This window comes from Crocuta crocuta, unplaced genomic scaffold (genome assembly GCF_008692635.1).
Source record: "Crocuta crocuta isolate KB4526 unplaced genomic scaffold, BGI_CrCroc_1.0 scaffold574, whole genome shotgun sequence".
NCBI classification, from domain to species: domain Eukaryota; kingdom Metazoa; phylum Chordata; class Mammalia; order Carnivora; family Hyaenidae; genus Crocuta; species Crocuta crocuta.
Window position 1 is genome coordinate 6282 of NW_027531271.1, and position 11751 is coordinate 18032.

The window sequence follows — 11751 nt, forward strand, 5'->3', positions numbered from 1 at the left end:
CAAATACTTTTTTTTTTTTTTTTTTTTTTTTTTCCTCAAGCATGATGTTAGGTTTACAGTTGGTTGTTGTTAGTTTTTTGTTCGGTTTGTTTTTCTTTTCTTTCTTTTGATGTTACCATTCTTTACCAGATTAGGGAAATCTTCTGCTTCTAGTTTCCTAGGAGATTGGGTATTAAATTTTCTCAAATGCTCTTCTACATCTATTAAAATAATAATATATTTTTTCTTTTTCTTTCTGTTTCTTATTTTCTTTTCTACAATGTAAATCCACCTGTATTGTAGCAGGATTTTTGCACAGAGAGTCATGACACCGAGGCTTTTTAACTTCCACGAAGCAACTTTATTCGTGTCAGCACCACTCATTTGGGTTTGTACCAGAAGGACTGAGCACCAAACTCATGTGGCATAGTTTTTTATACATTTTCTATATCTTTGTCTCCCATATATGGTAACACACAAACTCGTAGTCTGATGAAGTAGTCTCAGGTTCCAAGGTCATGAGGGACGTTGTCATGTAGGCACATAGCCCTGTAACCTTGAAGTTTTCTCTCCCTTTTTTTCTCTCTCCTTAGGGAGGAGTCCCTACCACGGTATTACCAGAATGAATCCCAGTTGGTCGTGATGTATTATCCTATCTATACAATTAATTTCTAGATTTCATTTTCCCTGACGTTCTATAAGGTGGGTATTTGCCTTGTTTATTTCTGGAAAAGCAGGAAACGTGAGCTTCAGTTTTCTGTAGGTTCATCCAACACACTGAATTTCTGCTCAACAGTATCTGGCCTGAATCTAAACGATAAGGCATGACTGTAGGCTCCTTTTACATAGTACATGAGGAGAAAGAAGGTTGAAAAATGTACATGGTTAGGAGAGAGGCAAAGATTTAACCTCCTAGCATCTCTATTCCATTTGTGTGGTCCCCAAGATGTATGCTCCATACAGTTGCCTAGATCGCAGAATCATAGCAACCTACTTGCACTAATTATATTTTCTATCTGGTATTTCACTCATTAGTGTGTTCTCAATCTTCACTGGGTTAGCCAGCTTCTCACATATAGTATTCTTTATGTTAGTGCAGGATGCATAATAAACATATGGTGTGTCTAAATATCCACAAGCCATCTTATCACCTACATCATCTGCATTTCCTATAAACCTAAAAGAGAAATAAAGAATTGGGCTTAGCAAGTCTAACATTTGAAACACATTCACAGAAAACAAAATTACTTTTCCAACACATCATTGCTCCCGGGAGTGCGTTGTCTAAAATAAATTTTAATTATTATTTAAAGTATGAAGAGTGTTCCAGTTACTCATTTTATCAACAAATATACAGTGTCTAATGCTGTCTTATTTCAGTCTGCCTTTTCCACTTTTTTACATCTGGAATATTTACTGTCTTTTACTTCCAGATGTACCATCTTTCTGCTCCAATACTTAATATGATTTACAGTAATACAATTCTATTATATTCTCCAGTCTGGACTCAGTAGTAAATCTTTGACTGTGTCTCTTCCAGTATTTTTCGTAATCACTCAAATCGGGAATTAACCCAATATATGACACCCTCAGTTCAACATCATTTCCAAGTGATGTCTCCCTCAAGCCATTTTTCAGAGATTTTATTCTGAAGTTCTGAATAATTAGCAGCCCTTAATACAAGATTACTGAGCAAGGACTGTGCATCAGAGACAAACTTAGAAAATATTATCTTTTGGGAAAAATGCAGTATCTATAGTTGGGTCAACAAATAATGATCATCAATAACCATTATTAATGATTAATAAGTAAGCTCATCAATTAATAACAAATAAATAAGTTCATCAATTAAATTTTCAAAAGTGAGGGGTGCCTGGGTGGCTTAGTTGGTTAAGCGTCCGACTTTTGCTTAGGTCATGATCTCACGGTTCGTGGGTTTGAGCCCCGTGTCGGGCTCTGTGCTGACTGCCAGCTCAGAGCCTGGAGCCTGTTTCAGTCTGTGACTCCCTCTCTCTCTGACCCTCCCCTGCTCACGCTGTCTCTCTCTCTGTCTCCTAGAAATAAACAAACATAAAATAAATAAATAAGTAAATAAATAAATTTTCAAAAGTGAAATTTCCTATTTGAAGGAAATAACCATTATGAATAACCATTATTAATGATTAATAAGTAAGCTCATCAATAAATAACAAATAAGTTCATCAATTAAATTTTCAAAAGTGAAATTTCCTATTTGAAGTGACATAATACAGATGTCAGTGATGACCACCCCTTTCCAGAAACAAATCCCAAAATAACATTATTAAGAAAAAACAAAAGGAAATATATTACATTCATATATAATTATATATTATATACATATATAATGTACTCTATATACATATATATTATTATATGGTTTTTTATTTTGGTATTATTTCTTTTAAAAAATTTTTAATGTTTTTATTCATTTTTGAGAGACAGATACAGAGCGCTAACGGGGGAGGCACAGAGAGAGAGAGGGAGACACAGAACCTGAAGCAGGCTCCAGGCTCTGAGCTGTCAGCACAGAGCCTGACACGGGGCTCGAACCCACCCACCCACACCGAAGTCAGTTAACCGACTGAGCCACCCAGGTGCCCCATATTTTAGTATTATTTCTTAATAATTAGAAATATATACTGTTTTCTATTCTACCATAGATTAGCTCCCCATTAGCAATAGAAACAAATAAACACATGGAAATTCTTCCTTTTCAAAACAAGATTTCATCTGTACTCTCCCGTGATATATGCACTACCTTTACCAATAGTCCCTTGCCGCCAAATGAGATCTTTAAAATACATATCCTTTTGTTGTCCGTTTGCACACATAGTATCTTCCCCTCTGTCGTGTCATTGCAAACTCCCAAAGACATAGCTGTCTTTGTCTTTCTGACCCATATTCTTACATGTACTCTTCCTATCTGAAGGAAAAGGAATACTGATCAATCAATACTTGTATTTGCTTCTGGCCCCCTGTGGGGAGTGTGCAGGAAACTCTGGGGACTTAGTGTGGCTGGACCCCTGTATTCACACCCGTTTCATGTGTCCTCAGCCTACAAATATGTATACACATGTGGGCTTGTGGCAGTTTCCAGCAGGTCGAGGCTCTGGCTTCTTTCTTTAGTTTAATCCTGTCTGTTACCCATTTTTTAAAAAATTTTTAACATTTTAATTTATTTCTGAGAGAGAGAGACGGCATAAGAAGGGGAAGGTCAGAGATAAAGGGAGACACAGAATCCGAAACAGGATCCAGGCTCTGAGCTGTCAGCACAGAGCCCGACGTGGGGCTTGAACCCAGGAAGGGTGAGATCATGACCTGAGCTGAAGTCTGCCGCCCAACCAACTGAGCCACCCAGGTGCCCCTGTTTCTCAATTTTAAGATATAAAACACAAATGGGAATTTTGACATTATTTTGATGTGTGCCTTGTCTGTCTCCCCTCCCCTCATTATAGGTAGAACAAATATAACATATTAATCTATTCATAATGGTATATTTATAAGCACACTTCTTAATATATTACATAACAAAATATTTTAGATAAGCCATATATGTAATATACCATGCCCATGTTCATTTTATTCTCATTACTGGACATGTTCTAGTCTATTTCTAAATTTTTCATTCAAAATTGCCATTTTAAATGTGAATTACAGCAGAAATTTCGGAGCTAAAATTTATCTTTGGTTATTCTATGTATTCTTACTGAAGGATTTATCACATGATATCTTTTTTATGTATAGAATTGTTTCATTAGTCTGAGCATATAACCAATAGTTAAGCAATGAAGGGAAGAATCAGTCTTTCTTTCATCTTTGAATCTCAGCACTTGGTAAAATTTTCAGCACAGTGAATTTTGTTGGCTTCTATAATTTTCTTAGATAAAAGTCTCACAGAAACTTCCTTTTAGTTTAATACTATAAATAAGTTCCTTAGTGACTTGTCAGGAAAATGAGAGGACATTTGTGTCAACTTTTTTGCATCATTAAGTGCATTAAAGAACCTGAGGGCACAATTTCAACCAAAGCTAGTTGTTTGTTTGTTTGTTTGTTTGTTTAATTTACATCCAAGTTACTTAGCTTATAGCACAACAATGATTTTAGGAGTAGATTCCTTAATGCTCCTTTCCTATTTAGCCCATCTGCCCTCTCATAACCCCTCCAGCAACTCTGTTTGTTCTCCATATTAAGAGTCTCTTATGTTTTGTCCCCCTTCCTGTTTTTATATTATTTTTGCTTCCCTTCCCTTATGTTCATCTGTTTTGTATCTTAAAGTCCTCATATGAGTGAAGTCATATGATATTTGTCTTTCTCTGACTGACTAATTTTGCTTAGCATAATATCCTCTAACAACCAAAGCTTGTTTTAGTTTTAATCTACAACTCTGATGGAGGAAACACCTTTACTCAAACCAACTATAAAAGTTCAATAAGAATAAAGACTTACCAGTCGGAGGAGGAGATTATCTCATCCAATGTTTTGTAATCTGCATAATCTTCTCTGGGAGATAATCCCAGCCAGTAGTTACGGAACCTCTTGGATTCTACAAATTCCTACAAGAAATAGAGAGGTTAAAAAAATAATAATAATTGCCTCCCATTCCTGTGTATTACTTCACAACACAATTTCTCACAAATTACTGTTTTAAGGTAACATTTTTTGACATTATACTACTACTTTTTGATGTCAGAAAAATGAAACAAAGTGTTTCTTACTATAAGATTTCCTCCAACATTTATTTTTTTAAATATTTATTTTTGAGAGAGAGAGAGAGAGATAGCATGAGCAGGGGAGGGTCAAAGAGAGAGAGACACAGAATCTGAAGCAGGCTCCAGACTCTGAACTAGCTGTCCACACAGAGCCTGATGCGGGGCTCGAACCCATGAACAGTGAGATCATGACCTGAGCTGAAGTCAAATGCTTAACCGACTGAGCCACCCAGGCGCCCCTCCTCCAACATTTATATATCAGTTACTGCTTCACATGGAAAAGTAGCTACCAGTCCATCCGTGCCTTACTTTAACTTAGGGTCCGTGAAGTTCACAATGTTCAAGATTCAAATATAGAGCAATAGTCTAGGGGCAAAGGAGGTGGTTAATCACCAAAATGCAAGTTAAGAGAAACAGAAAAAGTAAGGGGAAAACATAGCAAACTCAGTTGAGATGTGGTTATAGACTAGAATTTAGATCCAGTCCAGAATTTTGTAGACAAAGTAGGGTTTTTTTCCCTCATATTCCAGAGATTTTTTTTAGTAAATAACTATAAGCGGATCAATTGAGAAGAATGAGATGAGGAAGAGACTATGGTTTCATTTCTCCCACTGCTATAAAGGCAGACAAAGATTCTCACAGTAGGGAAGCTGAGACTTTTGGGAACATGAATTTTTTCCTTAAATAATAAGCGAATACTCTCTGAGAGAACATAAATGCTGAGGAATAAGTAAAATATGGAGATACCATTTAGATACTAGAGAAAAAGAAAATAAATACACATAAATAAATACATAAATCTTCTAGAGAACTCACTTTTCCTGGAACCTAGGGACGCAGTAAAATATATTTGCTTGGCACTTACCTTTGACATCCATCTTAACTCCTACTTTTTTATACATATTTTATCCAACCTATCTCCTTATTCTAGTATATGTTGGCTTTTTCTCTTAGTTAAAAAAAAATACAAAATGGTAGAAACAAAGCATCTTCTCCAGTGTACATTTTATGGAATTGGTAACCCTCCAGAGTGATTTCCAGCTCTTCGATTTTTAGATAAATTCTCAGAAATTGTGTTCTGAGAAATGCTCACAGCCCCAAAGATTCTGGGCACCCCATATCTTCCCATCTGCCCAGCCTCTGAGATTCCATGGATATTAAGGTCCTAAGCTACAGTTTGGGATGAAACCTCGGTGATACTACCCTGCAATAAAGGCACTCAGTCTCAGTCACCTCATACCCCGACTAAAACAAGCCAGAATCATGTATAGATCAGTACAAATTTTCTCCAGCATGCCTCAGTCCGTCCTCTCTATACTATGATAGGAAATGTGACTTCCTTTCTCACATGCAGAGATACGGGGCATCTTACCAATACACGTTTGTTCTTAATCATCAACAGGCTGGCATTTTGAGCAGAGCAGAACATGGCACTCTCTTGCCATGATACATAGTTCTTAATTACTAGGTAACAGTTGTCTTCATGCCATATCCATGTCTTTGGACAAGGTTTACATTTGTGCTCTGTGAAAGAAGAACATACTTTTATTTGGTTTGTGTTAATAATCTTCATTATTCTCATTATTCCAACAATCCTCTATGCTGAATTTACCAAACTTACTTGTCTGTCTTGCTTTTACATGAAAGGTGAAGGAAATGAATCTTGTGTTCCAGGTCCCTGTAAACCACCGCTATATGTCCAGAACATAATCTGAACAATACATTTCAAATTAAATGTCCCGGGTGTTCTAGTGTATTTGCTTATCTCGGGAGTCCTGAATAATGATTAATGAATTTACTTTTCTCTCTTTGTCGTTTTTTTAAATTACTACATGGCAATAAAAGCTAATCATGAAAACATTGTGTGGTAACAACCAACCCCATAAACCTACACCAACCCATCACTAGCTATGGCGTTTCTGGTTGTCTGGCATTAAATATTTGAGAGAATTCTCAAAAGCACAAAGAACATGGTTTAGATATAATAGCTATAGAAACTTTAGAAATACTGAAAGACTAATTCCTCCCAACAGCAAGACCTAACTACCTCTTTTCTGTCGACTCGCATCAAACATTGACCGAAACTTAGAAACAAGGTCACCGATAAAGTGGTGACCTACTTTCTCTTCTTATCCTTTAAAAGGGGTATAAAGAGGTGACCTGTCATCTCCTCCTTATTTTCTATTGACCTCAGTGCCAAAAATAATAGTAAATCTCAGATTAGAGAAACTGTATTCTGTCTAACGTTTTATTAATTGTCATCCTCTGATAATTTGGGGGCCTACAGTTATTATTACTTTTCTTACTTTTCTTCTAATTGCACAGTGAGTCCTCTGTCACCTACATTCAATTCCTTTCCCCAAATAATGGCATCCGAGGGAAAGGCTGCTAGCTATTAATGCAATAATTCTCAGTGACTCCAAGGTTTTGTTCTAATAAAGAGCTTACAGAGGAATATAAGATTACCTGGTTGTCTTTTGTAGAGCTCTTGACATAATTTGGTGGCTATTTCTTGCAGAGTGAAAGATAGGTCCCTGATCACCTTGGAACTATTCATGTTCTGCATCAGTTGTAGTGAAAGATTTCTCTGAAGTTCTTCTTTGAAATTTTGTAGTTTATTCATTTTTCTCATTTCTTTCTTCAAAGTTATGTAAACTTGAGATTTAAAAAAAAAGAAATGACAAAATATTTTAATCTCTCAACCCAACCATGACCTTCTTTCTGCTGAACCAGTATTACGCACATTAGAGATCTAGGAAGTCTCTTCATAGAAGTAAAGGAAACAGACTACCATATTTAAGTACCTGATTATCAATACTTTTTGCAGGTATATCACCTATCATCATTCTAAACTTCAATTCAAGACTATACTGTCTTGTAAAACTCACGTATTTCGAGGTGGTTTCCCTTTCAGTCAAAACACAGGTGATACGTACATATGCTTCCTAAGACTCCTAGTCCAATCAGCAGCAGAAGGCATAGAAGAGTCAAAGCGAAGGCTCTCTGATGCCATACATGGGAAGTAGCAGGAGGTGCTGTAGAAAGCAAAATTAGGAACAGGCCAGAAATGGTTTACATCTTCATTTGAATCATTCATTCATTCATTCATTCATTCATTCATTTTGCAAAAATTTCTTGCCTTACATGTCTCTGGTAAAAGAATATGTTCTGCTAAATACTCAAGGACATTTAAAAATACTTTTTAAAAGAATAACATTTCGTTAGTTGTTTTGCATGGATACTAGTTCTCACAGGAGAAGCTATTAATTGGTAGGAGGATTCAAGAAACAAAGAGGCAAAAATGGGATTTAAAAAGGAGGCTTGAGAAAACCAATATATAATATATATCTTTTCTGTACAAATTTGGGGGGAAATGGGTAGCTGGGTGACTAATAGAGAGGTCAATCAGGGCAATCCTGTCTTGGGTGGACAGTTGTGATTGTCAAAGTCAATAACTTGTTTTTTAAGTTCTTCCTCCCCAGATCCTGAGAGTTTGGCTGTGGGACATGATTGATAGGCTCTGTCTTGTAATGTCTTCGTGTATCCTCCCTTCAGCCAAACCTCAAGCCAGATCTGCACCATTTCTACATCCAAATTTCGTCATAATTTTAGCAACAAACTTCTGTGGGGTGTTTCTCTTTTGCTAAACACAGAAAACCCTCAAATAAATCATTTCCCTATTTTAAAAAAACCAGGAATGACAAACTTTATCTTATAAATTAATCATTGTTAAATCACTACCTGGGTTTAAATTATCATCATTGGTATATATGTAAGATAGATATTTCAAAAAATATAATTCAGGAATAACATGATAACCTTATTTTATTTCTGATCTGTCTTTGTGTCCTACATCTCTTAGTTGGTGATGTAACGTTGTGAAGTATAGAGAGAGTTGAAAGTATAATGTAAAACAAATTTTTAGACTTTGAACAATAGTTAATAATGGAAGAACTATAGAGTCAAGATCTTATCTAAGGTTAGAAATATGACTTCAAGTGCTATCTTTCATAAGAATTATGTTCTCATCTAGTTATGTATTCATTTAGTCATAAGTTATCTTTCAATACCTTCTATATACTAGACATAGTATATAGAGTTGTTGGCAACCCAATTAGAACAGGGGTGGCATATAGGAAACACTCGGTGATTGTAGTAAATATGTATTTGTATTTATATTTATATTTAATGAGATGAAGATGATTGGGGAAAGGAAAATTTTAGGGGAAGTTTTTTTAAAAATAAAAAACTTTCAGGTACAGTTTGTTATATTTGTATATTCAGGTACAGAATGTTATATTTTCCAATATTTCTTCACTTCTTTTCTCCCTTTAGTCCTCTATGTGTCTTTTCATGTAACTTAACCTTCAAAAGAAATAGAAATTTGGGAGTGATATATGCTTACTTGGTAGAAAATCAAATGACATTTTTTAAAGGTTTCTCTGTCTCTGTGTCTGTTTCTGTCTTTCAGGCACACACACACACACACACACACACACGCACACGTACACACACACACTTCTTTCCCTTCCCTTCCCTTTTCTTTTCTTCTCTTCTTTTTTCTTTTTTCTTTTCTTCCTTCCTTCCTCCTTCCTTCATTCCTCACCCCCTTTTCTTTCTTTCTTTCTTTCTTTCTTTCCTCCCTCCCTCCCTCCCTCTCTCCCTTTCTTCCTTCCTTCCTTCCTCTCCAATATTTAGGCTTTACATATAGGCATTTTGGTGTGTATACGTATGTGAGTACTTTGTAGCCTCCAGTAAACTTTTTTTTTTCCCCTTTTCTAAATAATGAGTTAGATTCTGGAAACATTAACCCCATCATACAACTATAAGGATCACTTTAAAATAAAGTATCAAACTATTAAGTTCTGCTCAATAGTTTAACCAAAGCAGTCTTTTAAATGCCATATATACGATGAGAAAATTAAGTCCAAAATATATCTCATACTAGGGAAACTAAATTAATTAAAGATTTATGAAAAAGAGCTGTATTCCCTCTCAGCCATAATATTCCCTGAGCTATTATCTAATCATTCAAAGAATGAATAGACTTTGGGGTGCCTGGGTGGCTTAGTCAGTTAAGCGTCCGACTTTCGCTTATGTCATGATCTTGCGGTTCGTGGGTTCGTGGGTTTGAGCCCCGCGTCGGGCTCTGTGCTGACTNAGTAATATGTTCATTCATAAAATTTCAATTTGTAGATCTGAATACTATTATCTCACTCTTTATCTACAGTTGTAGTTAATGTTAAAGTAAACTTCCTCACCTTTTGGTTCAAAGTTCACATGCTCCTACTTAGTTACATATTGCTACAGAGGACTGCTTAGCAGCCTTTTCTGAACAAAATTTGATTTCTTAGATGGTAATGGTCAAATTGGAGCAAAAAAGAACTTCAATTCCTTCTTATATGCCATTCTGAAAAATATTCTTGACCTTATCTATTATTGTCATTCTTTTTGAAAGCCTCTTGTTTTCATTTATGGCACCTGGAACTGAAAAGTGTGGTCAACTTTAAACATTAAAGAAATACATACTAGGTTAAATGAATAAACAAAAAACTGCTGAGTGAAATCCTGGCCAAGAAGAAAACATTTTGGGGGGACACCTGGGTGGCTCAGTTGCCTAAGCTTCTGGCTCTTGGTTGGGGCTCAGGTCATGAACTGGGAGTTTGTGGGTTCAAGCCCCTTGTCAGGCTCTGTGCTGGCAGCATAGAGCTTGCTTGGGATTCTCTCTCTCTCTCTCTCTCTCTGTCCCTCCCCCCTCCTCTATCTCTCAAAAATAAATAAATATTTAAAAAAAGAAAACATTTTATTGGTGTATTTCTCATCTTTATCTATCTTTCATTTAAATCTTACAAAATAATCATTAAACATATTAGCCTTTTTCAAATGGCACAATTAGTACACGCTACATGATGGCTGCAAACTCATCACTGAGCAGGTATTGTTATCCCATTTAATAGAGGAGAGCATAGAGCTTCAAAAGAGCAAATGATTTATTCACATCTGATCATTTCCAAACCCTCTCCTCCATAATTCTGGCAGGTCAATGAAGTAGAGTGTCTTCTTCTATCCACAGATATACATGTGACACTCAAGCACGCCATGTACTCACTGAAGCCTTGTATCTCTGCTGAAAAAATGGAGATGCCCATGACCAGGTCATAAGACAAATAGAATAGTGCTTGTCACATAGCGGGGAAATGAGAGCCACTCTTATTATTGTATTTGTGACTTGCATTTTCTTATAAACACAAAGAATATACAAAACCATGACTTTTCTGGACAGCATGTGCTTCTTGTTCTAAGGCTTCATTTCACTGAGGGAAAAAAAAGTTTCACAATTCAGTAAAATCAAAATATTATTCTATTCCAATTATCTTGAGTATGATATTAAAACATAGAAAGTGTGTAAAAGATTGAGTGCTAGATGCACTAATCAGCATCATTAAGAAAAACCCTTTCTAATCATTTTGTATGTTAGTAGCTTTGGTAAAAATAAGAGGCTGAATTTAAAATTCAAGGAGGGGCATGTAGGTGGCTCAGTCGATTTAGCGTCCGACTCATGATCTCGGATCCAGTCATGACCTCACAGTTCATGAGTTTGAACCCTGATTTGGGCTCTGCGCTGACAGTTCAAAGCTTGCTTGCGATTATCTCTCCCCCTCTCTCTCCACCTCTGCTCCATTCATGCTCTCTCTTTCTCTCTCAGAATAAATAAATAAATAAACATTAAAATAAATAAGATTCACACCAACAGGGTCATGGTCAATTCATTAATGTCTAAGGCCTTCTACCCTTCCACTTCTATCAACCTACAACGTTTCCAAAGCTCAGAGTCTTACCTTTTATCCCAACTGTGCCAGACTCCTGAATACTTTTCCTTTTACTGGAGTCCTGAAAATTTAGATCTGCATAAGTAACTTCTTCAGACATCGGGGCTATGAAAAGAAATCTCCCCAAATTATTATTTTTTTAAAAGATGAAGATGAACTAACAGATGTGAATGTTAAACAAGAGTTGCAGGTTTAAACTTCTGTTTGTAAAC

At 36.0% G+C, this 11751-nt stretch overlaps 2 protein-coding genes across 3 annotated transcripts in view; one reads left to right on the forward strand and one right to left on the reverse strand.

Moving 5' to 3' along the window:
- Positions 1–317: 317 nt before the first annotated feature.
- Positions 318–11734, reverse strand: LOC144237514 (C-type lectin domain family 12 member A-like). 2 transcript variants are annotated; one of them, XM_077771186.1, is made up of 6 exons: positions 11549–11734; positions 7646–7744; positions 7176–7364; positions 6082–6233; positions 4447–4553; positions 318–1156 (listed from the first exon to the last, which is right to left on the reverse strand). In XM_077771186.1, exons 1-6 carry the CDS (start codon positions 11637–11639, stop codon positions 979–981), a joined length of 816 nt encoding a protein of 271 aa, XP_077627312.1. In that variant the 5' UTR covers positions 11640–11734; the 3' UTR covers positions 318–978. The 2 variants fall into 2 exon arrangements, with proteins under 2 accessions (XP_077627312.1, XP_077627313.1); XM_077771187.1 differs by lacking the exon at positions 318–1156 and adding an exon at positions 1165–2033.
- Positions 661–11751, forward strand: part of LOC144237515 (C-type lectin domain family 2 member B-like) — a 31962-nt gene continuing 20871 nt past the window's right edge. The window contains exon 1 of the transcript XR_013336872.1: positions 661–681. The gene's annotated coding sequence lies outside the window, so the exon portion shown is untranslated. The remainder of the gene's footprint in view (positions 682–11751) is intronic.